Source organism: Chiloscyllium punctatum, chromosome 3 (assembly GCF_047496795.1).
Source record: "Chiloscyllium punctatum isolate Juve2018m chromosome 3, sChiPun1.3, whole genome shotgun sequence".
Taxonomy (NCBI): Eukaryota; Metazoa; Chordata; class Chondrichthyes; order Orectolobiformes; family Hemiscylliidae; genus Chiloscyllium; species Chiloscyllium punctatum.
This window is the reverse complement of record NC_092741.1, coordinates 130,139,769-130,167,466: the sequence shown is the minus strand read 5'-3', so window position 1 is coordinate 130,167,466 and position 27,698 is coordinate 130,139,769. Positions and strand designations below refer to the sequence as shown.

Genomic DNA, 27,698 nt, shown 5'->3' with positions numbered 1-27,698 from the left:
CCAGGGGACTTGTCTACTTCCACTCCTTCTAGAATTGATAATACCTCTTCGTCACTAACCTCGATCCTTTCTAGTCTAATATCTCATTCTTCTCCTCTACAATATTCTCCTTTTCCGGAGTGAAAACTGATGAGAAATGTTCATTTAGCACTTCCCCGATCTCCACAGGGTCCACATTCAACATTCTACTTCTGTCTTTAACTAGCCCTATTCCTACCCTCGTCATCCTTTTATTCCTCACATATCAATAGAAAGCTTTAGGGTTCTCTTTTATTCCACCTGCTAAAAGCTGCTCATGTCATAGAGTCATAGAGGTGTACAGCATGGAAACAGACCCTTCGGTCCAACCCGTCCATGCTAACCAGATATCCCAACCCAATCTAGTCCCACCTGCTAGCACCCGGCCCATATCCCTCCAAATCCTTCCTATTCATATGCCCATCAAATGCCTCTTAAATGTTGCAATTGTACCAGTCTCCACCACATCTTCTGGTAGCTCATTCCATATACATACCACGCTCTGTGTAAAAAAGTTGTCTCTTAGGTCCTCTCTTTGCTCTTCTTAACTCTCTTTAAATCCTTCCCAGCTAATCTGTGACTCTCCATCGCCTCATCTGAACCATCTTGTCTCATCAACACATAAGCCTCCTTCTTCCATTTAACAAGAGATGCCACTTCTATAGTAAAGCACGGTTCCCTTACCTTATCACTTCCTCCTTGCCTGATAGGGACATACTGATCAAGGACACACAATATCTGTTCCTTAAACCAGCTCCATATTTCCACTGTCCCCATCCCCAGCATTTTGCTATCCTATTCTATGCATCCTAATTCTTGCCTAATCGTATTATAATTGCCTTTGCCCCATCGATAACTCTTGACCTGTGGCATGTACCTATCCCTTTCCATCGCGAAACTAAACGTAACGGAATTATGGTCACTCTCTCCAAAGAGCTCACCTACAACTAAATCAAACACCTGGCCTGGTTCATTACCAAGCACTAAATCTAGTGTGGCCTCTCCTCCTATCAGCCCTTTGTCAGGAAACCCTCCTGTACACATTGGACAAAAACTGATTCATCCGATGTGTTAGAGTTATAGCATTCCCAGTCAATGTTGGGGAAGTTAAAGTCCCCCATAATGACCACCTTGTTCCTTTCACTTCTACCAAAAATCATTTTGCCAGTCCTCTCCTCCACTTGCCTGAACTCTGCGGGGGCCTCTTAAAAAAAATCCAAGCAGTGTGACCTCTCCACCCCTGTGTCTAACCTCAGCCCACACTACTTCAGTAGACAAGTCCTTGTCTTTCAGCCACCGTTATACTATCCTTAACTAACAAGGCCACACCTCCCCCTCTTTTACCGCCTTGCCTGTTCTTAACGAAAGATCTGAACCCTGGAACCTGTAATATCCATTTCTCACCCTACTCTATCCATGTCTCCGAAACGGCCACAACAAAGTCCCAAGTACCTATTCATGCTGCAAGTTTATTTCGGATCGGAAGAAATCTCAATAACAAACCCCAACTCCCAGGTGGTGCAACTGCACTAGGAATGCAAGGGTTGTCAGAAAACCTTTTTCAGAAACACTGACAGTACTCTTAAAGAATGTATGCTGACATTGAAACAAATATGGAACAAGTATTTTCTGTATGATTCAGTTAAATTGAATTCATGACATCTCCTCTTGCTTTCACGGATTCCAATGTTGAACCATGTTTCCAGAATACTTGTAGGAGTAGAAGTGCTTCTAAATTAGATTACCTACAGTGTGGAAACAGGCCCTTTGGCCCAACAAGTCCACACCAACCCTCCGAAGAGAAACCCACCCCCCGATATTTACCCCTGGCTAATCCACCTAACATTACGGGCAATTTAGCATGGCCAATTCACCTAACCTGCACATCTTTGGACTGTGGGAGGAAATCGGAACACCTGGAGGAAACCCACGCAGACACATTCTCTGTGTGGAGAATGTGCAAACTCCACACAGACAGTTGAACCCAGGTCTCTGGCGCTGTGAGGCAGCAGTGCTAACCACTGAGCCACAGTGCCACCCCCTATGATTACTGTATTATTATGACTATGTTGTTAACACAAACATTTATTACCTGATCCCATCAATTAACCAGCTGACACCGAACCTCGTCCAAAGGAACTGTAATACTGTATCAAAATATTTACACCAACCAATATGGGATGGCATTTTTTTGTCAATGTCAGAACAACAAGATTATTCATTACAAACAGAAAGAGGGTGTTGTGGTAGATGAGTGGGACTGCTTCTGTTCAACATTCTAGCAGTCATCACAAAAATCAAGACAAAAATTCTAAAAAAAAATCAATAGACATGGTCTGAATATCATGAATTGCCAGTATATTTTTTAAACTGTCTTGGCAGCACAGGCACTAAAATATGACAGTTATTAAAACCATTTTTTTAAAATGTAGAGTAAAAACCTGTTAAAATGGCTGCCTAGGGATCAGCAGCCTTGACAACTTTAATACAGGTTGTCATGCTTCCACAAAGTTCTCATTTTGAATTTATAATAGGTGCAAGTCTCCCACTCAAATGGGCTTGTCAAGAGTGTACTCTTCGGTGAAATTTCATGCCTGCTTTGTTGTAACTGACGCCAAAGCATTAAGATAATGGACTCCTACAGTCTATGTCTCCAGGTTTCCAACATATGAAAGAAGTCTGATAAGACCAGCTATCCAGAAAAAAAGTGCAAAGACCACCATTTACCTTCTCTGAACATGAATGGCCTTTGACCATGAGGCTGAAACTGAAAATACAACAAACCGTTTCTATTGTATATCAAACACTATTGATTACAACAGGTTCTATGATACCGAAGCCCTATTATCCCAAAAGGCAACAGAGAGCAGGGGTAGTCTGTAGAATCATCCCAACAGTATAACAACCACAGAGAAAGTCTGTGTTACTTTTGCCTTTTCAGAACTATGAGGCTTAAAAATATTTTTAAAAGTCTTGCAGTCTGTTCCCAAAAACTCCCAAGCTTACCTGTATGGTAAGTGGACCTCTGATACGAAGGCCATGAGAACCTGTCTACGTGACCTGCTGATCAGTCTTCATTTCAAAAGGAACCTTTTGACCCTAGTCATCCAAATTTACATAAGCAACAATTCCAGAGTGGGAAGAAGCTTCCTTCTTCACTGGTTACTCAAAGGTTTGTAAACTGTTAACTATGCTGTTAGCTGAACATTTGTATCCTTCTAGAGTGACTGGTGTGTGACTGCCATAGTAGTAAGATTTTAAGGCTGAGTGCATGAATATGTTATCCTTTTTGTTCAAATCCACAGAAATCTGATGACTTTAAATTGATTACAAAATAACGGTGGCTGGGAAAGACAGACACATATCTTTAAAAAAACACTGATTATGGATAAAAAGGAACAGATTTGTAAGTTTGTTTATCTCTTGTTCCCATCCATAACTGAAATATAAATGGATATAAGATTGATAGCTGGTTTATAAACCTCCTAAGGCTCATTTAATCCCTAACCAGTCAGAGCTCTTTACAAAAGAAAACAATATTACTCTCAAAATGCTTTTCAACTTAAAAGGAAGACTCGTAGCCCTCATCTCTTCTTCCTACAGCAGCAGACTGATACAGCACAGGAAGCCATTCAGCTCAATCAGTCTACAGATTCTGTGGTAGCACTAATTAGTTGCACTTCACCTATACACCTGTAAATGTTTTCCAAGTGTTATCCAATTCACTTTAGAAGGTTATTACTCAATATACATTCAGCACTCTTTTAAATTGCATTATTCAGATCATCAAAACAATTCACATGGAAGAAATGAATAACAAGGATACACTGACAAGGTTAGATAAGAATGCAGGTGAGGTAAGGTGAGGTAGAATTACAACTCAGCGTAAAGGAATCCTATTTGCTTTCAGGTTATAGCTTCAGAATATTTCTTTTAGGATTAATTTCCTCAACACGTGCTTTCTATACTTAACTCGCCTTTTAACAGCACACTGGAGGTATAACTTGAGAAACAAACCATAACAATGTGGCAGGCTGATATTTTGACTCCAGATGCTAAAACACTTTGGGGAGCTTTGAAAACCTCAATTATTACCTGGGCCTTCATCAAATATACCCTGTTACAGCAATTGCAGAGAAACAGTCATCACACTCACCCAACCACTGATCAGAGCAAAGTTCCAGCAGTTAACAACAATTGGAGTCAGCACTAAGGATCGAGAGTCAAGCCAACATAACTGGTTCATGATTGCAGTCTGAACACAGTTGGACAGTCAACTTGCCTGGATTCAAGCTATGATTTGCTGCAAGGCTCAGTTTAAAAAGGTGAAGTAAATCTCAGTTAGCTTACACTTCCGTCATTGTGCAATATGTTCAGTGTGTTGGGCACTACCCAGCAATAGGTTACATGCAACATTAAACCAGCTACATTCATAAAATTGTGTCTGCTTGCTCACATTTCAAAATGGCATGCTTCCATGCACCTGCAAAGATCATTCGTCCATAATATCATGCATTGATTTCCATACTGATTTGGAATTACAATGTTTACCATGGTCCATCCAGAGAAGATGCACGATCTATGAAAGGTGTGTTTTCAATACTTTTGAACAATTCTGAGATTTTAGAGCCCATTTGCAAGATCACCAAGCAAGCTTCACTTTAGCTTAAAATAGCAGCTCATGCGACAAGTTCACAAAAGTTCACAAAAGAGGGAGGCAAAATAAACACACATGCTTGAGCTACAATTTATGGAAAAAAGCTGAATTACCTGGATGATTTTCCTCAGTAGAATGGCTGGTATCATTATTGTGCAACAAAATTGAATTGTTTTGCTTACAATTTTGTAAAACAGAAACACCACCACTGGAAATGTCTTGGACCGTTCCTAGAGTCCCTCAACTAAGATGAATAGCTTATTCCTCAGACATTGACAATTCACCTTGAATTGCTAGTTTACAGAAAACATGCAAATTCATGCTAATGATCACTACTATGCTACAAACTTGAATGCAAGGCAGATTTCCAGATAATGAACAAAAAAAAGTTTTGAGCTCAGTGCAAAAAACACCTTTCAATGAAGAACCAAAAAATAAAATCACATATGCCAACAACTGTTCAAATATTTATTATGCCAATCATGCTCCCAATTAGTATTTCTTTTATGAACAAAAGGCTACAAATCGATAATAACTTACAGTTGCTGCCGGAAATTGGGCTGATAGTTCATAGGGCTCTTCAGGAACCCAAAACCCTTGCTCCAAAGACCAAAGAATCTGGAAGACATGAGAAAAATCATACATTTTCGTCAGGAAGAACCATAGTCATCAACTCCATGATAGAATTACTACACCATTATTAGAATTTACAGAATATCTTATGACAGAATGCGAAATAACCAAAAATATTCCAAAGGATTCTTTTTTTGTCATAGCATTAAAATTAAAGTAATTTGAATGTCAGCTATTTTCAGTATTCCTGTTCAACTTTTAACTAGTTCTGGAGCAGTGGCTGGGAGTGGTCATCAGAAAGAGGCAGTACAAAGACGCTGCAGGAAGTTCACAGGCTGAAAGCATCAGCCGACATCTCTTATAAACACTGTAGGAATTCATGTCACCAGACGAGTTCTGGGGATGGGAGTTTGGACCCCACTATGGTAGAGGGTGAAATTTCAATTCAATAACAATAAATTCTGGAATTAAAAGCTAGAATAATGGTGACCACATAACCACTGTCAATTATCGTTAAATATCCAAATTTACAAATGTCCTTTAGTGAAGGAAATTTTCCATCATTACCTGAAGTGGCCTACACATAACTGAAGATCCACAGCAAAGAGCTTGATTCTTAACTCTCCTCTAGGCAACTGGGCAAAAGCAATAAATGCTAATCAAACTAATGACGCTCACATCAAATGAATGAATAAAAAATGTTCATTTATAAATGGATAGCCTTTTTAAATTACTCAACACCAAACCTTTGCACACCGCTTTCATTCTCTACCTTCTATAAGTTTTCCTTCTGTTCATTACTGATAAATGTAAATATCATTTCATCATCAATCAATTAAAGCAAACACTTTTGTTTTTGTCAAAGATGTAAAATGTCTACCAGGATCACCTAAATATTTCATGGTCTTCAGTGAAAAGTATGATATTTATATGCATGTTTCCAATGAAAATGAATTATAATGAGGAAGCAGCCAGATATAATTAAAGAACATAGTCCAAAGATGTGCAGGTTAGGTAGATTGGCCATGCTAAATTGCCGATAGTGTCCAAGGATGTACAGGCTAGGTGGATTATCCATGGGAAATGCTGGGCTAGGGGGAATAGGGTGGGTCGAGGTGGGATGCTCCGAGGGTCGGTACAGTCTCGATGCCCGAATGGCCTCTTTCTGCACTGTAGGGCCTTCTATTATTCATCTGCTTTTCAGATATTTTAACATGACATTTTAGTGAACTTTGACTTGTAGAACTGTGGTGCCAATACAAGATTTTTTGAGTTGAATGAATGAAATTTGTACTTGTGTGTTTACGGCAGCGTCAGACAATAGGTCAGGTGAACATTTGTACAACTCAAACATCACGTTGCACAACTATGGCACATCTGTTCATAGATTCACATACTCAGGCAGTGAAATAGATTGCTTTGCAGGAGAGTGGTGAATTGATAGCAAGGGGGTAGATAAATAAGATTGAGATGAATAAGATTCAATTTTTTTTATTATGAAGGGTTGCATTCACTTGAAAGGATAGCAATGAGACATGAATCTCCATAATACAGGAGAAGGAAAAATAGCAAATGTGTGTTTACGTAATAGCTCTTACATCCTCAATGTCACCAGGTGCTTCACACCATTAAATTATTTCTGACATATGGTTATCTGGAAACACAAATATCTGCACATGCACAGCAAGATCTTTTTCAAGAGTTGAGGGGAAAATGCTGGTCAAGAACACTTAGAAAATACTCTGCTCGTTTTAAAGTAGTGCGAGGAGATGGTTTACATTCACTTAAATTGGTAGATGAGGCCTCAGTTACTTCCAACAAGGTAGTGACTCAGTGTCAGATTAAATTATGTAATGATGACCTGAGGAAGAAACTGTACAAAAATGCATATCAGCATGAGCAAAATTTCCAGATTATACAATAATTCCATTCAAGTATTTATTTAAAAAATACACATAAGAAAATGTAGTAACCTGATTTTTAAATTCCTTTCTACCTCAATGCAAGATGAATTCTTAAATAGGAAGTTAATTATCCTCAACTCTTATCAATCAGAGCCAACAGATCAAAGATCCAACATGTTTTGTTGGAGTCTTATGGAATTAAACAATTAAATCTCAATGATCATGCTTGGAGTAATCCAAGAGAAAAATTACAGGAACATAATTTTGTTCTATTTAATGCTCATTGAAGACTTACTATTTATAAAGAATTTAGATTGAAGGAAAAGTTGCTGTTTTGAGTGACAGTAGAGAGCATGTTTGCTTTCTGATTGGTGTGGAAAACAGATATACAGCAAGTAGAGGCAATTGGCAAGCAGTGACAGAAGAGGCCAGAACAATTGCAGGTGACAAGTCATGTGGTGACATCTCTAGGGATAACATGCAATATGAGTTGATAACTTGATAAGTGAAAATAGGTTGCATCAGGTGGCATATTATCACATTTTCTATCCCTTCAGGCGAGGATCCAGCTGGCTTTTTCTTGATATATTCACTCAAAGCACTACCAATTTTAAGAACTCAAAGATGGCCCAGTGAAGATAGGACCTGCATAAAATAAATGTCACACTTTAGTGAGATTGGGACTAACATCTTGCAGAGAGATTTGTGACTGCAGTTAGGAAGAGCTTAAACTAGATTGGCAGGGCAATTGGAACCTAACAGGGAATTAAGATTGAAAATAACCAAAATAAGTAAAAGTAGGAAAGTAATAAGCACAAATTGCAGACAGATAAAGTAAGGCAAACATCAATGACAATCAAAAATAAGAATAATGTTAAAAGGGTAGACTTAAAGCCACTCAGTCCAAATGCATAAAGCATTCAAGAAAAGGGATGATGACTTGCAAGCATGACTTGGACTGAAGAGGTATGATGCAATTGATGTAACTATAGGGTGACTAAAATCAGGAACCAAACATAAGATGATCAGAGGAACAGACAGTCAGAAACCTTTTCCCTGGGTACAACAGAGTGTTACAAGGGGACATAAATTTAAGGTGAAGGGTGGAAGGTATGGGGGGAATGTCAGGGGTAGGTTCTTTACCCAGAGAGTGGTGGGGACATGGAATGCGCTGCCTGTGGGAGTGGCAGAGTCAGAATCATTGGCGACCTTTAAGCGGCAATTGGATGGGTACATGGATGGGTGCTTAAGCTCGGACAAATGTTCGGCACAACATCGTGGGCCGAAGGGCCTGTTCTGTGCTGTATTGTTCTATGTTCTATCCAAAGATGCTCAACACTAGTAATAACAACTCCTACAAATGTTTGCTGTCACTTGCTCTTTTCTAGTTCCAGCAAAATGGTTCCACATTTTGATCCTTTGATCTAAGATCCCTTTTGCTAATGAACAGACTTTATCCCTAATTTAGAGTGCTATTGCACCTCCTTTTACTTTGTGTGATTCACTGTTATTCTCTGAAACACTATTCTACTATGTTCAATTGTCTCATAAGGAAAAAAAAACAAACTCCTCAATGCTCCAGTGGCGCAGCTATGAAGGTGTATAAGCGCAGTTCAAAAACATACAGTAGCAAAATTACAGAAACTCCAACAGGATCTACAAAATGCCAGTGTGGCTTATTGTGAGTGCTTTTGTTGGCAGCTATCAATATATTATCTGCCCCGCACTTCATGTGAACCAAGCAAACATGAGAGATAAAGGAGCAGACTAAACTAAGCAACCTCCAAATGAATATATCCATTATGCCGACCTTAAGGAAAATAAAAAGTTTCAATTTCCCCTTCTAACTAGTACTTCCATATGTATTCTGACATTACTGAACACTGCTACAAAAGTTAAACAACCTAAAGACTTGCTTTGGCCAAGAGTTGGAGAGATTGCTTTGTTTCATTAAAACAAATAACTTGCCAACACGTGAATAAACAGTAACTTGAACAATGCATAAATTGTAATGTCAAGCCCCATTTATTACAGTATCTCACACTAATGTTTAGTCTGCTTTTGTGTTTCAAATCTAATTAAAAGAAAGCAAGAAATGCTTAAATGGTTAGGATTTTAGTCAGTGCTGGGGCTTGCCAGTGCCATTGGATGAATCCTCTCATAGACCCACTGTGATTCCTCTGGGAGGAAATTTGGCTGCTTTGAAGGAGGATTACCTCCTGGTATGGTTTACAGCAAGGACCAGTAGCATAATGTTGCTGTAAGTGAAAAAGGCAGGCAGTTGTGGCATGGCTTATATTGTAAGGCTGCTGAAGCAAAAATACATTAAAAATCACATTTTACTCACAATAATCTCTACAAAAATAAAATCAAGATAAGCATTTCTAGAAATTACAATAATTTGATAAGATACGTCATTTTCAAAATTGTTGTTTACAAAGCATGACTAATCATGCTTAAGAGACATGGATTAATTAACCTGAAGAGTCATACTGCAGCACGGTGGTACACTGGTTAGCACTGCTACCTCACAGTGCCAGAGACCTGGGTTCAATTCCCGCCTCAGGCAACTGTCTGTGTTTGCACATTCTCCCAGTGTCTGTGTTGGTTTCCTCCCACTGTCCACATAAAAAAATGTGGTTAGGTGAATTGGCCATGCTAAATTGCCCGTCGTGTTAGGTGAAGGGGTAAATATAGGGGAATGGGTCTGGGTGGGTTGCTCTTTGGAGGATCGATGAGGACTTGTTGGGCCGAAGGGCCTGTTTCCACACTAAGTAATCTAATCTAATTTCACTTTTTAATAAAATTCATCAGATTGTTAGAAAGTTTCATGTTCAGAATATTGAAAAAAAAATGATCAACTTTTGAAATGGTATGACACTTTATAGGTATTCACACTAGTTCCAAACTCAGGCATCAATTTTCATGCATCTGATCATATTGGAACAGAAGTTGGGGGATGTAGGGAAAACCTAAAATTAGAGATGGGATGTGGTTCTGCAATTGTTTTTCAACAAAGTTATGAATGAGCTTGATTTAAGCTCTTAAGTAGTTTGGATTGTTACTACAGGTTTCATTGGTTCTGTGCAGAGTGAATACTAGATGAATGGTACAGAAGGGCCACAAGTTAGCGTAGCGTGCATGAGTGACCATCGGGGGAGGCTGGGATCTCGGTTGGCATAAAAGCACACGCTTCCTTGCTGCAAGTCATACCAGGAGGTAATCCTCTTACGAAGCAACCAAATTTGCTCATAATACAGCCAAAAATATAAGTAAACAATAGGAACCAATGTTTCAGCGAACCAAAGTGAGTTTCTAAGCAGCCCACCTTAGCATTTGACTGCCCTCATGGCTTCCTCTAATCTACACCCAGCAGAGAGTCAGATTAACCCTGCCTCCAGAGCAAAATTTGGACAACATTGTGCGTTTGTTTGGGGGTGGAGGGTGCTAAGATGGTTAACTTTCTTAGGCTTCATTCTTGCATCTTGAATTTTCAGCTTGGACAACACCAGATACTTATTTTTTTTCAAATTCTTTTGACATTAAGATAAAGTATTCTGTTAACTTGCTCCCACAGAACTCCCAGAAATAATTTGATCTTCAGTTTTCTTGGTCATTAACAGTTTCAGTGCCTGTCAAACTGATTTCATAACTTTCCACCTGAAGAGAAAGTCGCTATCGCCTGAACACACCATAGGGCTACTCTCTCCTTAGAGAGAGATAGATGATTGGTGAAGGTTTAAGCTGAGGGTCACCATACCTCAGTTCAGAGGAGAGATTGAGAAGAAGGATCCTTTGTGGTAACCTCAGCCAGAATGGAACTGAGCCAAAGCTGTTGGCATCACTCGGCGTAGCAAACCAGCAGTCCAAACAACTGAGCTAATCAACCATTTTCTAGTTAAGAGCCATTAATTTTGCCTTTTTGCCATTTTTCCTCTTGATGCCATTTGCTTTTTTAAACTGTTCTTTGGCACTCACTGTCTCTTCCTGTCCCACTCTGGCTGTTATCATCTTAAAGCTGCCCTGCAATGCGGGCACATCCTTTTGCCTTTTGGGACCAGATATCGCTTCTTGAGAAACTGCCTCCCCTTCAATTAGTTTAAAGCCCTCTCGATGGCCCTAGTTGTTTGATTCACCAGGATACTGGTCCCAGCGTGGTTCAAATGAAGCCTGTCCCATTGGAACAGCTCCCTTCTAAATCTTCACAAAATTCACTAGCTCCCTTCTAAACTATACTGGTGACAGTGTTGGCGAACTGAAACCTATTTCATCCACATCAATCTTTTAGCTATGCATTAAATACCTGTCTTTATTCACTCTTTAATCTGATTTATTATTATCACACGAACCGAGGTGTGGAGTACAGGCAGGTCATACCATACAAAGTGCATTAGGATAATAGAACAAAGCGAAGAATACAATGTAATGGCAGAGAAGGTGCACAGAGAGCGAGATCAACATTAAACTTAAAGTTTGAGAGAACCCTTCAGAAGTCGAACAACAGTGGGGAAGAAGCTGTTCTTGAACCTATTCTTATGGGGTTGCATACAAGCTTTTTTTTAGCTTTTACGTAATGGGAGAGAGTGGAAAACAGGGGATCTTTGATTATGTTGGCTGCTTTCCCGAGGCAGCAGCAAGAATAGATGGAGCCAAAGGATGGAAGGCTGGATTGCATGATGGACTGGGCTGCGTTCACAACTCTCTGTAGTTTCTCGTGGTCTTGGGAACAGCAGTTGCCAAACCACACTGTGATGCATCCAGACTGGATGCTTTCTATGGTGCATCTATAAAAATTGGTGAGAGTCCTTGTGGACATGCCGAATGCCAAACTTCCCAAAGTTTAGATAATAATCTCTAGCTGGCTATAACTGGATCTCTGCCCTCCTACTCTTGGTTCATTTGCAGTCCCAAGGAGATGTCCTTAACCTGGCACCGGGTATGTTCATGGCTACAGAGAACAGTATCAATTGTCCAAATTATGCCATCCCCTACTATTACTACATTCATATTGTTTCCTGCCACTTTAAAGGTTCCCTGTACCAAACTGCCATAGTCAGTGAGCATAGTTGTCAGAAGTCTCTATTCTTAATGACATAGATAACGAGAATGTGGAGAAAGTATATTCCTGTTAGGGTGAAAGGAAAGGCTGGTAGGTATAGGGAATGCTGATGTCTAAAGAAATTGAGGGTTTGGTTAAGAAAAAGGAGGAAGCATATGTAATGTATAGACGGGATAGATCGAGTGAATCCTTAGAAGAGTATAAAGGAAGTAGGACTATACTTAAGACGGAAATCAGGAGGGCAAAAAGGGGACATGAGATAACTTTAGCAAATAGAATTAAGGAGAATTCAGAGCGTTTTTACAAATACATTAAGGACAAAAAGGTAACGAGGGAGAGAATAGGGGCCCTCAAAGATCAGCAAGGCAGCTTTTGTGTGAAGCCACAGAAAATGGGGGAGATACTAAATGAGTATTTCGCACCAGTATCTATTGTGGAAAAGGATATGGAAGATATAGACTGTAGGGAAAGAAATGGTGTAATTACAGAGGAGGATGTGCTGGATGTCTTGAAATGCACAAAGGTGGATAAACCCCCAGGACCTGATCAGGTGTACCCGAGAACTCTGTGGGAAGCTAGAGAAGTGAATGCTGGGCCTCTTGCTGAGATATTTGTATCATTGATAGTCACAGGTGAGGTGCCGGAAGACTGGAGTTTGGCTAACTTGGTGCCACAGTTTGAGGAGGGTGGTAAGGACAAGCCAGAGAACTATAGACCAGGGAGCCTGACCTTGGTGGTGGGCAAGTTGTTGGAGGGAATCCTGAGGGACAGGACGTACATGTATTTGGAAAGGCAAGGACTGATTAGGGATAGTCAACATGGCTTTGTGCATGGGAAATCATGTCTCACAAACTTGATTAAGTTTTTTGAAGAAGTAACAAAGAGGATTGACGAGGGCAGAGCAGTAGATGCAATCTATATGGACTTCAGTAAGGCGTTCGATGAGGTTCCCCATGGGAGACTGATTAGCAAGTTTAGATCTCACAGAATACAGGGAGAACGAGCCATTTGGATACAGAATTGGCTCAAAGGTAGAAGACAGGGTAGTGGTGGAGGGTTGCTTTTCAGACTGGAGGCCTGTGACCAGTGGAGTGCCACTAGGATCGGTGTTAGGTCGTCTACTTTTTGTCATTTATATAAATGATTTGGATGTGAGCATAAGAGGTACAGTTAGTAAGTTTGCAGATGACACCAAAATTGGAGGTGTAGTGGACAGCCAAATAGGTTACCTCAGATTACAACAGGATCTTGACCAGATGGGCCAATGGGCTGAGAAGTGGCAGATGGAGTTTAATTCAGATAAATGTGAGGTGCTGCATTTTGAGAAAGCAAATCTTAGCAGGACTTATACATGTAATGGTAAGGTCCTCAGGAGTGTTGCTGAACAAAGAGACCTTGGAGTGCAAGTTCATAGCTCCTTGAAAGTGGAGTCACAGGTAGATAGGATAGTGAAGGTGGCGTTTGGCATGCTTTCCTTTATTCGTCAGAGTACTGAGTACAGGGGTTGGGAGGTCATGTTGTGGCTGTACAGGACATTGGTTAGGCCACTGTTGGTATATTGTTTGCAATTGTGGTCTCTTTCCTATCGGAAAGATGTTGTGAAACTTGAAAGTTTTCAGAAAAGATTTGCAAGGATGTTGCCAGGGTTGGAGGATTTGAGCAATAGGGAGAGGCTGAACAGGTTGGGGCTGTTTTATCTGGGGCGTGCATGGAGTGAGCTGCCAGAGGAAGTGGTGGAGGCAACATTTAAGAGGCATTTGGATGGGTAAATGAATAGGAAGGGTTTGGAGGGATATGGGCCGGATGCTGGCAGGTGGGACTAGATTGGCTTGATATATCTGGCCGACATGGACGGGTTGGTCCAAAGGGTTTGTTTCCATACTGTACATCTTGATGACACAGCTTACAAGAACCTTATATCTATTGGACAATGACAGAGACGGAAACCTTGGGCCCCAGTACATTCCTTACCTGCAGTCACATACAAGAGTAACATGTAATACAGATCTGTAGACTGCATCAAGAATGGTTTCTTAGAGCAGTACATTGCAGGACATACGTAGGAACAGGCTATTTTAGGCCTATCCACGTGGAATAAAGAAGGATTAATAAGAGATTTCCTAGTTGAGGATCTCTTCGAGAACAACGATAACAACAAAGCAGAATTTCAAATTCAGTTTGAGGGAAAGAAACTCTGGTATCAATCCAGTACTCTCAACTTAAGGGCAATTAAAGACGTATGAGAAAAAAAAAGTAGTCTGAAATGGGCTGGGAATATAGATGAAGGGAAAGGCTAGTAGATGACTAATGATACATATTTAAGCAGATATTTTATAATGCTTAGCTGAAAAGGATTTGATAAGAAGGATCAACGACCTATGGAAAATATCCATTGAAAAAAATAAGACATATAAAGTGGTGAAAACTAGTGGTAGACTGGAGGATGTTTTTTTTTCAAAACAACTAAAATGCCAAAAAGAAAATGAAGAAAAATGATTCTGAAAGTAAATTTGCAAGAAACGTAAAACAAACAGTCAGAATTTCTATGGGTTTATAAAAGAAAGAGTAGCCAAAGTGTGGGTCTCTTGGAGGATCTGACTTAGGAATTGATAATAGGAAAATGGTAGATAATTCAAATCAGTATTTTGTATTGCTTTCACAGTGGAGGACACTATAAACATCCCATAAATAATACATAACATGATACTAATAGGAAGAAATGCCTTGTAACAGTCACGATCATGAGGACTGAAGTATTGGACAAAATAATGGGACTGAAGGCAGACTAATTGCCAGGACTTGTTGGCCTGTTCTGAAGAGTTTTCAAGAAAGTGATTGCAGATAAAATGCAGACAATGGTCAAAATATTCCAGCAATCACTGAATTCTGGGATGTTCCAGCAGATTGGAAAACTGCTAATAATGAGACACCACTGTTCAAGAAGGGAAAGAGACAGAAAGCAGGAAACTCTAGGCCAGTTCACCGTTATTGTGAAAATGATAGAGTTCATTATTAAGGAAGAAATAGGACATTTAGAAAAACAACACAATCAAATCGACTCAGCTTGGTTTTGTGCAAGAGAAACACATTTAACAAATTTGCTAGAGTTCTCTGAGGATACAAGCAGAATTGATAAAGGGATCTGGTAGTTAGAGTACATTTGGGATTCCAGAAGGTTTTTGATAAGGTGCCAAATAACAGGCTATTGCACAAGATAGGATGGCAAGGCACTGGGGACAATTTATTAACATAGATTAAGGATTGATTAATACAGAGAAGACAGAGTTAGGATTAGTGGGTCTTTTTCAGGATGGAAAGATGCAACAAGTGGAGTGCCACAAGAATCGGCCCTTCTATCTCTATTAAAGACTTGAAGGGACAGATTTGGTGCAACCAAATCTGCTCATGATACAAAAATAGGTGAAAGCATGTTTGGATAAAGGCATAAGAAATCTGCAAGAGGGTTTGGATAAGTTGAGTAAGCGAGCAAAATATTACCAGCTCAAATTTAATGTGGAAAAGCATGAGGCTGTGCAATTTGGTAAGGAGATCAGATTATAATTTAAATAGAGAAAATCTTTGAAAAAGTGCAGTAGAGGGGGATTTGGGAGTTCTTGCTCATGAAATACGATAAAGTAGCATGCAATTTAGCACATACTTGAGAAGGCAAATGAAATTTTATCCTTTAAAACTGGGGTGGGGGGGTGGTGTGTGGGCTTGGAGTTCAAAAACAGGGAAACCTTGTTACGATCTGTAGGATTTTGGTGAGGCTGCAATTTTGATCTCCTTATTTAAAGAAGGATGCACTGGCACTGAAGGCAATCCAAAGGAGATTCACGAGGCTGATTCCTGGGATGAAGGGATTTAATTAACAAGAACAGTTAAACAGGTTAGGCCTTTATTCATTTCGAGTTAAGAACAATGAAGGATATTCATACTAAATTATACAAGATTCTGAGGGGGCTTGACAGTGTAGATGTTGAGAAAGGTGTTTACTTAATTGCGGAAATCTTGAACTAGGGGACGTAATTAAAAGATAAAGTCTCCATAGTCCCAGAGACCTTAAAGTTGTTCTCTCTTTGAAGAGAGATGACAAATGGTGGTTTAACCTGAGGGTCACCATGCCTCAGATGAGGGACAAGGTTGAGAAAGTAGAACCTTCATGTTGACATCAGCCACTATGGGAACTTAACCTGCACTGTTGATGGCACTCTGCATCTTAAATCAGTCAACTGAGCACGATGGGTAACAGAATAAAAAGACACTGAAATTGAGACACAAAAGAATTTCTTCTCCTACAGGGTAGTCAATGTCTGGAATTAGCTGCTCTGGAATTATGGAGGCTAGATCACTGAAAATATTTAAACAGGAGGTTGATATATTTTGACAGATCAAACAATTGAGGGCTATGAAGAGCAAGCATGAAAGCAGAGTTCAGGGTGTTGCAAATCACCCAGAGATCAGAAGAGTCAATGGACCTGAAATGTTAACTCTGCTTTTTTTCCACATATGCTACTTGATCTGTTGAGTTTTTTCAGCATCTCTAGTTTTTTTGCTGAGGATTCAGTTTCAGCCGTTACTTAATTAATCTGCTGTTTTGCTGCAATCCTAGAGGAAAAGAAACCTGTTTTTCTAGCACAGACTAAACTTCAACTGCACATTTCAGTTTAATGACAACTACAAACTAAGTTCGGTTTGTACAATTCAAGATTTACACTTTCCTCAACAAACGCATGCACTCAGTCTTAGACTGAATGGAATTTACTCAAAATCTAAGTTTCAGATAAAGCCACTTTTTTCTGTAAAAGAGCTTATGACACATGGTCAGAATGATGTCAAGGAAAGCAAGAGAATTTGATCTAAAATTTAGTATTAAACTAAACAGAAACAGAATACCTATATTTGGCCTTTGAACATGATATTATTTGCATACATTGATGTGCATATACCGAATAATTCATGCTTAGCATTATATTGCATTTGCAAATTAGGCACATTTAATTTCACTGCTTTGCTTTATTAAATTAACTTGACCCTCAGTTAGATTGCTGTTTATTCTTGATTAAAATTTTCAAATCTCATTTCTCAAAGATTTAGGAACATGGTGCTTTTCTTTCAACTGTGGAATATAGTTTACTCCTTCACAGCCTGTATTTCAGTAATGGCTGCAAAGGACTTACAATTATTGCAGCTTTCATTGTCAAAGAATGTCAAAGGATCATAGCTTTCCCGGGTTAATGCCTTGCAGTTTAACAACTGTCTGCATCCAGCTCTATCTGCTGATAGAATTGACATGCTCAAAAATATTCCATCAAATTTATATTCTTGGACTATTTATTTTAGGTCTTTGAACTACCTCATTTCACCAAGGTTTTTACTTCCACAAACAAAGTTATTTCACCCTGGGCTATAATAATTAATGTGATTATAAAGTTGTCAGTAGTTCAAAATCTAAACTTTTTTCCATTCAGTTTTATGATTTCAGTGATGTTAACAACTACAGCTAATTGAAGCATTACTGCCTTCAATGGCCACAATATTTACTCAGAAGTTTCTGTCACAGTACAAAAACTTCAAAGTACCACATCTTTGCTGCTTTCCTCTGCTAGACTAAACATTTTTTGAAAAGATTATTCATTGGATGTTGGTGATCGCTAACAAGGACAGCATTTGTCGGCATCTCAATTGCCCTTTAAATTACTGGCAAGTCATCATTTAACTCAGCCACATTAGGGGGAATTTAAACAATCCTTGGATAGGCACATAGATGCTGATGGGATAGTGTAGGGGAATGAGCTCAGAATAGTTCACAGGTTGGCGCAATATTGAGGACCAAATGGCCTATTCTGCACTATATTGTTCTATCGTCTTGACTGCTGCTGCTGCCTATGTATGGCAAGTGTACATAGTGCTGTTCTCAGGGAAGGAACAATTATATCTTTCCAATTTAAGATGGTGTGTAACTTGATGGATAATTTGTAAGTGATGGTGCGTCCATGCACCTATTCCCTTGTTCTTCAAGTTATTTGAGGTCTTGAGCTTGGATAATGCTGTTGAAAAAACCTTAGTGAGTTGCTTCTTGCAGATGGTACAAATTGCAAGCACACTGAGATTTAGAAAGTTAATGCTAAATGTGGCGGGTGAGCTGACAATCATGCAAACTGCTTTGTCCTGGACGGTGTTGTTTGTAAAGATGTTGAGAGTTACATTCATCTGGCTAAGTGCAGAGTGTTCGATCACACTTCTGACTTGCACTGCCCGGTAATTGAAAGACTTTGGGGAATCAAGAAGTGAATTTTTCACTACAGATTATCCAGCCTCTGACCTTCACTTGTAGTCACAGTTTTCTTGTTGCTGGTACTGTTCAAATTCTGGACAATATTCATCTGTAAGCAGTTAACAGGGTGTGACGATGCTATGACCTTAAAAAGGTTATTCTACCCTTGGTATTTTTGAAGAGGGATTGTAAAGGCAGAGGTGCCGAAGAAACTAGGTTTGAAGAGGTCTTTGGGCTTTTTTTCAAAAGTTGAACAATGGAAGGGGAGTGAACAGTTCTCCTAATTCAGGCTTTGTACTTTTTTTAAAAACTGTAGCAGTCACAAGATGTGAGAGTACAGAAGAGTTACAAGCTTCATAAAAGGATTGCTCTGATTTTCTCTGAAATCTCTCTCTAGATGTTGTTCCCTTGTGCCTGTAAGAATCTCTTTGAATTTACTTTTTTGCCAAGGGGTGTGTTTATGGGATGTTACTATATTGGAACAGTTAATTATGTATTCAGTCGGTTAAGTTTTCCAATAGTTAAGTTGTTCTAAATTCCGCTTACTTTTGTTCATGTTTCAACTATAGTGTTTAAATAAATTCTGTTTTGCTTTAAGTCAGGTGGTTTGACTAGTTGTATCACCCCTGGAACACTCACTTCACATCTGCCTTTAAAATAATACAAAAGTTAAGGTCTCGGCTACCTTCTTGAAATATTTTGATGGGGGTCTCGTCTGGTCTATAACAGATCGGTGGCTCGTCCAGGATTGATTCGATAATTCCAATTTGGGTTGGATGAGACTGTAATCTTTTGCTATAAATTATGTGTCATATGGTCCTGCTTCACAACCACTTGAAGAAGCAGCAGCGCTTCGAAAACTAGCACTTCCAAATAAACCTGTTGGACTATCACCTGGTGCTGCGCAATGTAAAGGACACCCAAGTAAAGAATAAGAATGCTGCAAAATGAGGTGTCAATAATATCCATTGACCTACATCAGCCTTATTTATCTTGCTTCCAAATGTTCCAGCAGGCTCTCAACACAAACACTGACTCATGGTACACCCTATAGGCATCATGTTATCATAGTTGCATTCAGTCGCAATGCCGTTTACTTAAGTGCAAAACAACATACAGTGCATTGTACCTGTGCCAAAGTGCCCTCAATAAGTTTCTTCTTTCAATCTACTATATCTGAGTGAACTGGTGGAGGGAACCTGCTTTGCAGTGAAGCCCATTGGCATTGGAGTTTTGACCAAGCAACCACAAGGGTGTATCTGTCTAGACAGTCCTGATAGACTGAGATGTTTCTTGCCAGAGACAAATGGATCCATCTTGTTATGAACTTCAAATGCATTGAGGGGGGCAGGTAGGGAGGAAGTGGAAGGCCCATCTGTCCCTGAGTGGAAACTGCCGAGGTGCCAGTGTGTGCCTCCTCCTCTGGTTGTGTCCCTCCTAGCACCACTTTATCTACATATATGCACAGGGCATCTGTACTGGGGCTCATGGCTTCCAATCCCTTGTTGCCAGGCCTTTGACCTTGATGAACATTTGCTGGAGCAATAGAATGCACACCTCTCCAGCAACTCTTGAGGGTGCTAGGGCTGGTTCTCCAGTTCTTGGAGGCAACTGAACTTTCACATAACTCATTAGACTGCTGCAGGTTCTGGGGTAATTTCATTTCACATATCCAAACTGCTGCTGGTGCTCCTACCTATGCACTTGAAGGAAGCCCCTGATTGCAGACACCACAAGGCCCTCGCCTGACTGGGGCTGAGCAGGTGTCTGGTCTCTGGCAGTACTCTAAGTAGCACTTGGCCTGGGGCATTTCATCCTCTACCAGATACAAAACTGTCATATTGAAGTAAAAACCAAAAGAACTGCTGATGCTGTAAATCAGAAACAAGAACAGGAGTTGGTGGATAAGCTCAGCAGGTCTGGCAGCATCTGCAAAGGGAAATCAGAGTTAACGTTTCGAGAGTTGAGGAAGAGTCACCGGACCTGAAACATCAACTCTGATTTCTCTTCAATGACGTTGCCAGACCTGCTGAGCTTATCTAGAAACTTCTGTTTTCATCACATTGAAGTGCTCACCACGCAGATGAATTGGACATGGACTTTGCACCAGTCTTCACTGCAAACTCTACATCAAAATTATTCAGAGAAGTTATGGATAGCTTAGGAATAAAACAATTCCAATCCACAGTGTATCATCCAGAATTGCAAGGACCACTAAAAAAGTGGCAAACTTTAAAGACCATGTTAAGGTCTTATAGTCAATACTATCCAGACGATTGGGATAAAGGAATTCTGTTTGTACTTTTGTCAATAGGGATGCACCAAATGAATTGACCAAATTCCGTCCATTTGAATTTTGGGATAAGGTGAGTGGACTACCGCAATTAATTAAGGAGAAAATAGTCAGAATTCAGAGACCACACCTTTGGACTATGTATCAAATTTTAGGGAATGTTAAATAGAGCGGGTGAATTGGCTAGGCAGCATTTAAAAATATCACAGCATATGAAGAAACAGGAAGCAGACAAGAAATCACAAACTCGCAAGGTTGCTAACAGTGATAAAGTGTTAGTGTTACTTCCAGTGATAGGTGAACCTTTAAAAGCAAGATTTAGTGGACCTTATCAAATCGAAATGAGATTAAGCAAAGTGAATTATTTGATAAGATCTCCAGATGGAAAGAAATCTTAGAGAATGTCACATGAATATGCTCAAATGGTATTTTGACAGGAAAGGAGAAGATGTCACTGGTTACAACACAGATTTAAAAACCAAGCTCAGAGGATTCTGAACTGGACATTCCTCAAATTAAATTGAACAACGAGGGAATTCTCAAAAATTGGAATAAATTATTGTTACCTTTCAGAGGAAGATACTATCCCGTACTATTACACGGGAGACATGGGAATAAGCTAGGAAGTACTAATCTAATTATGCATGATATAGATATAGGAAGTGGCATTCCAGTTAAGCAACAATCTTATAAACTTTACCATCTAAAGTTGGTACATGTTCAAAAAGAAATTGAATGCATGCTCAAACACAATATAATCAAAGTGAGTTACAGTGACAGGAGCTCACCCATAGTAATTGGTACCCAATGGTTATGTGAAGATTATTGAAAAATCAATGCAGTTACAAAGTCCAATTCATATCAGATTCCACATTTCGAAGACCGTGTCAAGAAGGTGGGACAAACAACTTATATTTTCAAGTTGGACTTACTCAGAGAATACTGGCAGGTACCACTACCCGAAAGAGTGAAGAAAATTTGGTTTGTGTAAAACTGATTGGACTATACCAATTTAAAGTAATGATATTTGGAATGAAAAATATGCCAGCCACATTTCAAAGAATAATCTATAAAGTCATTTCTGGATTACCTAATTGTGTGGTATACATGGATGACCTGGTGATTTTTAGTTACACATGGAAGGAACATTTGCAGCATTTATTAGAATTATTTAATTGACTTTGGAAGCCAGGCTTGGTGATAGACCTGGCAAAGAGTGAATTCGCCACAGCCCAAGTCACGTTCCTGGGCCAAGTTATCGGGCTCGGACAGATGGCCCCACAGAACGTGAAAACAAAGGTTACTGAAAGGCTTCCCATACCATCGACAAAGAGACCAGTACTACGACTCTTGGGATTGAATGGGTTTTATCAGAAATACATAATGAATTTTAGCAGTGCAGTTGCTCCACTGACTGAGTTATTGGACTATTGCAGGAAACTTTAGGGGACAGCTGACTGTCAGAAGGCATTTGACAGTCTGAAAGCTGTGTTAACCACTGCCCCAGTCTGAGCCACACCTAATTATGCAAAGCCATTCAAGGTGCGAGTGATGTGGGTGTCAGTGCTGTACTCTTACAAGATGACGATGAGAAGATAGAAAGACCTATCAGATATTTCTTGGGGAAACTGAATATTCACCAACAGAAATATACCACGAATGAAGAGGTGGCCTTGAGTTTGGTGTTGGCGTTACAACATTTCAACATTTATATTGCCAGTAATATGCCTGAGGCAATTGTATATATCGTTCCTAACCCATTTAAGTTTTTGGAGAAATTGGAAGACAAAAATTCCAAATTGTTAAGATGGAGCTTATTACTGCATCCATTCAATTTGAAAATTATACACGTGGCAGGACGAGAAAATGTAATTGCCAACACGTTGTTGCGACTTGGATGAAGATAGACAGAGACTTTTGGTGGTAGGTGTAAATGGACTAAAATAGAATGAAACAATGAATGTTTGCATGCTTCGAGTCAATGTAATATATTTGTATTATAGTGTCGTAACAGAAGAAAACTAAGGGGTTTTAAAAGAAGCCCTCTTTGTACAATGAAGGCTTTTTTTTATTGGGGGGGGGGGGGGGGATGGTGATGTGACAATGCTGTTTCTTTAAAAAAGAAACTTGGTCCTTGGTTTTTTTTGAAGATAGGTTGAAAAGCCAGAGGTGCCAAAGTGTCTAGGTTTTAAGAGGCCTTTGGGTTTTTTTAAAAAAAAACAGTTTAACGGAAGAGGAGTGGTCAGTTCTTCCAGTTCAAGTTTTCTACTGTTTCTTTTAAGCTGCAAGTCACAAAGATGCGAGGGTCCAGAAGATTTGCAAGTTTCAGTAAAGGATTGCTCTGACTTTCTCAGAAATCTCTCTGGATGTTGTTCCCTCATGTCTGGAAGAATCGGTGATTGAATTTACCTTTTTGCTAGGGGGTGTGTGTATAGGGTGTTACTGTATTGGAACAGTTAATTAGTTAAGCTACTGTATTGGGTTGGTTAAGTTTTCCAATAGTTAACTTATGCTAAATTCTGCTTTGTTTTGTTCGTGTTTCAACTGCAGTGTTCAAATAAATTTTGTTTTGCTTCAAGCCGAATGGTTTGACCAGTTGCATCCCTCTGGGACACCCACTTCGCACCTGCTTTTAAAATAAGAGAAAGTTAAAGTCTAGACGACCTTCTTGAAATATTTTGAGGGGGGTCTGGCCTAGTCCATAGTAAGTGGAAGGTTCAGCAATAGTAATGATGTTGAATATAAAGGGGAGCTGGTTAGACTTAGGCTTGTTGGAGATGATCACCATCTCCAACTTGTGTTGTGAATATCGCTTGCTGATTATCAACTCAAGTCTGGGTCATCTATATTTGTAAATGTGGCTAAACGCAATGCAATCAGTGCACATATTTTCTTTTCTGACCTTATGATGGAGGGAATCCCATCAATGAAGTAGGTCAAGATAATTGGGCCTAGGATACTAGCTTGAGGATTCCAGCAATGATCCTGGAGTTAAAATGGGAAAATGCAATAGCAAAAGAGGAGAACACACAAACTAGGAATAGGAGTAAGGACTTCAGCCCCTCGAACCTGCTCAGCCATTTAGTAAGATAATGGCTGACCTCAACTCCACTTTCCTGCCCATTCTCCAAAACCCTTCATCTGCTACTAACTAAAAATCTGTCTAACTCCTCAAACTCTTTTCAGTGCCCTACACACTTTGAGGTTGTGATTTGATAGATTTGAGTGTTTGCAAGAAGTAATTCCTCCTCATCTGTTTTAAGTCTGACACCCCTTATGCCGAAACTATGACCTCTCAATACAAAGGGAAAAATCCACTTCATGTTTACTTTATCAATCCTCTTTAGCATCTTGTATCTCAGTTAGCGAGTTTAGGCCTGAACTGTTCAACCCTGCCACGTAAGATAAGCTTTTCACCTCTGGAATTAATCTAGTGAACTTTCTCTGATCTGCCTCCAATGTAATTCCATCCTTCCTCAAGTAAGGGAACTAAACCTGAATGTCATACTCCAGGTGTGGTTTAACCTTGTACAATTGCAATGACACTTCCCTACTGGTGTACTCTATTCCTTTCGCAATAAATGTCAAAATTCCATTTGCCCTCTTTATTATCTGCTGTACCGCACACTAGCTTTCTGTGATTCATACTAAAGGACACCCCGGTATATGTGAACTGAAGCTTTTAGAACTTTCTCTTCATTTAGAGAATACGTTGCATTTTTATTCTTCTAACTACAATGGTAACCTCACACTTATCCACATTAAACTCCAACTTCAAAATTTTGGCCCATTCCCTAGCCTATCTATATCCATTTGCAAATTTACTCATTACAATTTAATTTCCCCATCTATTATTATGTCATCTGGACACGTGCTGTCCAGATGACAACGAAAAGGACTTTGTAGAACTACTTCAGCCGAATGTGCCTTTGGTGCGTTGGCACCAAGGCTGAAGCTGGGTGTCTGTCTCATTTTATAATTATCACATGTCATTATTGCAGTTTCCTAAATCTGAATGCCATGAGACATATTTCAGAGATCAGTTAACAGTCAACCACATTGCTGTGTGTCTGGATTTACAGGTTGACAAGATTAGGTTTGGACAGCAGATTTCCTTCCTTGAAGGGCAGTGGTTAACCAAATAAGTTTTTAAGAATAATCCAGTATTTCAGCATCACTAACATGCTTTTCTTTTCTTGCAGATATTCTAAATAGATTTACATTTTCCAACTACTTCCGTGAAATTTGAACTCATACCACGGACCATTCTTCCAATCTCTGGACTAACAGTAACACAGTTATGCTTCTCATGGTCTGACAACTCCACCCTGAAGCAATTACTCATTTCTTCATACATTAAGGAATTATTGCTTAATACGAGAAGAAATTACAACAGTGCAACTCTATCACTATATTCAACTATCCGTAAAAATAAATAAACTAAGAGTATATTGATAAACTATAGTTCCTACGTTTATAGAAAGTAAAAGTTAAAGTTGGCAAGTCCTTGAGGCAGCTGTCACATTACGGGAGACAAGTGGTGGTGAGTTTACATGACGGTCATCACGCCTCAGGTGAGGTGGGGGGAGGTTAAGATGGGACCTTCATGTAAACCTCAGCTGGCATGGGAATTGAATTCATGCTGTTGGTGTTAAACTGCATCACAAACCAGGTGTCTACCTAACCGATCCTCTGTAGGTTTATATACTTTTTAATTGTCCAATCGACATGGATAGTAATACCAAAATTGATAAATTTTCACCATAATAAACAAATTTATTTCATGATGATGAATTCAATCTTTCAGAAACAGAAGTTATTCCTGGTCTTCATGTAGTTCCCAAGGGTACACAGATCATACCCTGGATAGCTGAACGCAAGTTGGACACAACACTTGCCATGTTGACAGTATGAAAGCAATCTTGATGCATCCCACTACAGGATTCTAGGAGGAGTTTTTACCATTTATGTCTTTCTAAAAGGACCCAGACCTTTTGGCCCAAATCGTGAAGATTGATACTTCTAGCTCAAACAGGTTTTTTAATTACTTCAGTGCTTCTGCGAAAGGACTGGATTTATTTCATTTACAAACCTGCAAACGTACAGTTACACTTTCCTTTTTTTTTCCATGCGTCATTGCCCAAATCTTTAACGACTTAAATGTATTTTTCAATTCTTTCTACAATAGAGATTGCTAAGCATGCAGATTCCTCTGCACCTTGCTGTTCCCCGGCAGCATCAGATGCATTAAGAAATCACAAAGTAGACCAATTAAAGACTTGTCACCTTTAGAAATTTTTAAGAGTAGCAACAATAAGCTGGTGAGTGCTGTGTTTTAAATCACACAGTTGAAACATGCACTGCATTTATTAAACAGGTGTCTCAGTGGTTAGCACTGCTGCCTAACAGCACCAGGGTCCCAGGTTCGATTCCAGCCTTGGGCGACTGTCTGTGTGGAGTTTGCACATTATCCCAGTGTCTACGTGGGTTTCCTCCGGGGGCTCCAGTTTCCTCCCACAGTCCAAAGATATGCAGGCCAAGTGGATTGGCCATAGTAAATTGCCCATAGTGTTAGGTGCATTAGTCAGAGGGAAATTGGTTTGGGTGGGTTACTCTTCGGAGGGTCGGTGTGGACTAGTTGGGCCAAAGGGCCTGTTTCCACACTCTAGGTAATCTAATCTAATCTAAACTAACATCTGGAGTAATTTAACGGTACTTCAGAATAGGAATGGCTGAACTCAGAACAGCACAGTTGAATTTCATTTTCAGTCAGGCATCACATGTGGATCTTCCCAGACCATATGCCTCTGAACCTCAGTATGTGATATTTATCAACAGAGCTATAAGAAAAGCACAAATCATTAATATGCCAGAATTTACTCTCTTGATAACAATGAGTCCAATGGCACTCACTTATGTACAAACACAACAATAACTTTAGATAAGGAATAATGCATTGTTAAACATTAATATCCAAAGGTTGTTGTCAAAATTGTTACCATTCCACTAATACCTCAGCTAAAGCTGCAGTGTTCTCTGCCTCACCACTGAAATGCGTTATGTCACAGAAACGGAACTTTGCAAGCAATTTTATTGCTAACATGTCCCTTTAAACATATGAGTTTGGAGAAATGCCCATATAATCGGATGGACATGGGAGACATATTTAAGCAGAAACTCACTGAAGTGCCAAATTATAATTTTAACACCTCACATACATCTCACTGAAAAGAGATAGCTGCAGCTTAGATGCGGCAAAAAAGTCACATCTGCAAAAACAAAAAGGATGGTTTTGTTTTCATGACCAAAAAGGATGTTGTTAAGATTTCAGTTTTTGTTCAAAAGTAAGGGAATAGAACTTAAACAGGCTCTTGAATATTTAAGGAAGGTGTGCCTTCTAGGTGATAATCAGATCCAGGAAAAATACTCAAAATAAAACAATTGTTCAAGGACAGTTGAAGTTTTGACCTGGTAAAACTTAATAAAAACCTGTTGTAGAGCTGTGAATAACTCTGATATATATCAGTCATGGCGTGACAAAGAACAAAGGTGTTTCATCAGAGATATTTCGTTAGTCAGTTTATGGATAACTTACCTTTTCCTTTAGTTTGATATATCAGTTGTCTGTTCATTAATCTTCGACTTTAGTTGATTTCGATTGTGCTTTACAGTCAAAGTCCAAGGAAGTGATTTTTAATTATGTTTTCTGTTGGTTGCTTGGGCAGCTCATAGCTTTTGACCATCAGAGCACGATGAAGGTCTTCCTTTCTCAACCTCTTCCCTCACCTGAGGCACAGTGAGCCTCAGGTGAAGGCACTACCAGTTGCTGGTCTTTAATGAGAGAGCAACCCTACAGTCCCCAAGGATTGTGGTGGCTATAAAACATCTTTCTTAAGAAACTGCTACAAATCTCCACT

The 27,698-nt window shown here is 39.5% G+C and overlaps 1 protein-coding gene across 4 annotated transcripts in view; it reads right to left on the bottom strand.

Moving 5' to 3' along the window:
- mcph1 (microcephalin 1) overlaps window positions 1-27,698 on the bottom strand; it is a 333,731-nt gene that overhangs the window by 180,170 nt on the left and 125,863 nt on the right. For all 4 annotated transcript variants that reach the window (XM_072560569.1, XM_072560579.1, XM_072560560.1 and 1 more), the window contains exon 13: window positions 5,216-5,293. In XM_072560569.1, the coding sequence (XP_072416670.1) occupies window positions 5,216-5,293 (78 nt within the window). The remainder of the gene's footprint in view (window positions 1-5,215; window positions 5,294-27,698) is intronic.